This window comes from Chaetura pelagica, unplaced genomic scaffold (assembly GCF_000747805.2).
Source record: "Chaetura pelagica isolate M959 unplaced genomic scaffold, ChaPel_1.0 scaffold963, whole genome shotgun sequence".
Classification (NCBI taxonomy): Eukaryota; Metazoa; Chordata; class Aves; order Apodiformes; family Apodidae; genus Chaetura; species Chaetura pelagica.
This window is the reverse complement of record NW_009952705.1, coordinates 405509-407176: the sequence shown is the minus strand read 5'-3', so window position 1 is coordinate 407176 and position 1668 is coordinate 405509. Positions and strand designations below refer to the sequence as shown.

Sequence of the window (1668 nt, the reverse complement as noted above, 5' to 3'; positions counted from 1 at the left end):
AGAGCCCTGGAGGGCTGCAGTGGCTGGTGAAGGGCCAGGTGGGGAGGGGGTGCAACAGGGAGCAGCCCCTCTCTTCTCCCCCAGCCCGGCTCCTTGCCCAGGCGGGGGAACAGGACAAAAGTTTGACAACAGGAGCGTGTCCCTGTGGCTCTGGTCTCAGCTGGGCTTCACCCCAGCCCCTGTTGCACTGCCGGGGAGCAGCTCAGTGCCCTCATGTTGGAGCCCCCGCCAGCACTCCAGCTCCCAGCATGGCTGTGCCTATTGTGTGGCTTTGGGATCCCCCTGTCCTGCATGTGGCCTTGCATGTGGCTCCATCCCTGTGTATGTGCAGGGCAGTGGGGGGCATGGGCACAGCCGCCTCCTCCCACTCACCTCAGCTGTGCTTGTAGGTGGCCAGTGTGCGGAAAACCACGGTCCTGGATGTGATGAGAAGATTGCTGCAGCCTAAAAACGTGATGGTGTCTACAGGGCGAGACAGGCAGACCAACCACTGCTACATTGCCATCCTCAACATCATACAGGGAGAGGTTGATCCCACGCAGGTGAGCTCCCACACCCTTGCAGCTGCCCATGGCAATGGCATGGCCTGCCAGAGAAGGACAAAGTCACCATCTAGCCCTGGGGTGAGGCTGAGTGGTGCCTGAGAACGGGTTCCAAGTTGCTTTTATGGGCCCTGGCCTCATGGAAAGGCCACTAGTCCCTTGCAGTGAGGAGCCTCCCTGCCTGATGTTGGCTGAAATCCCACTTCCCAGAGCCATGTGAGGAGCAGCTGCTGCCCCTTGCTCTCATCCCACCAGGTTCACAAGAGTCTGCAGCGGATCCGGGAAAGGAAGCTGGCCAACTTCATCCCCTGGGGTCCTGCCAGCATCCAGGTGGCTTTGTCCCGCAAGTCCCCTTACCTGCCCTCTGCACACCGTGTCAGTGGCCTCATGATGGCAAATCACACCAACATCTCCTCGGTGAGCACCTGTCCTCTGTGTTGTGGCCACTGTGCCAAAATCCTGTTGGTCCCAAACGTGTCTTCTCCAGGGGTGTCCCACAGCCATGGCAGAGCCTGTGGATGAGGGGAGGGTGGGGAGGTCCCAGCTGGGGCACAGCCAGGCTGAGCTCTGCTTTGAGGTCCTGTTCTCCCTGGTGCTGGCTGCAGCAAGACTCCCTTGCCTTGGACAAAAGCAGCCTCAACAGCACAAGCTCACCCTGAGTGCTGGCTGAGTGCAGGATAGCAGATACTCCCCTACCTTCCCACCCACTGGTCCCCCTCCCAGGCAGCAGCCTGAGGAGCTCAGGCTCCCCTCCCTACCCCGCAGGGTCCCTGGGAAGCTCTGGCCCCACTGACCTCTGTGCTTGTCTCCAGCTGTTTGAGCGGACGTGCCGGCAGTACGACAAGCTGCGCAAGCGGGAGGCCTTCCTGGAGCAGTTCCGCAAGGAGGACATCTTCAAGGACAACTTTGATGAGCTGGACAACTCCCGGGAGATCGTGCAGCAGCTGATCGATGAGTACCACGCAGCCACACGCCCCGACTACATCTCCTGGGGCACGCAGGAGCAGTGAGTGCCCTGCCAGGGGACGGGAGGACCCCACGGCCACCTCCACGCACGCCGGCAGGGCTCACCTCTGCCGTGCCCACGTTCCGCACCCCTCGGCACCGCCCCGCCACGGTGGCGCCG

General features: G+C 62.1%; 1 protein-coding gene across 1 annotated transcript in view; it reads left to right on the top strand.

Annotated features, from left to right (window-relative positions):
• Positions 1-1642, top strand: part of LOC104385695 (tubulin gamma-1 chain) — a 6136-nt gene extending 4494 nt beyond the window's left edge. The window contains exons 7-9 of the mRNA XM_009994185.1: positions 390-542; positions 798-959; positions 1355-1642. Coding sequence (XP_009992487.1) covers positions 390-542; positions 798-959; positions 1355-1552 — 513 coding nt within the window. The 3' untranslated portion in view covers positions 1553-1642. The remainder of the gene's footprint in view (positions 1-389; positions 543-797; positions 960-1354) is intronic.
• The last annotated feature ends 26 nt before the right edge of the window (positions 1643-1668 follow it).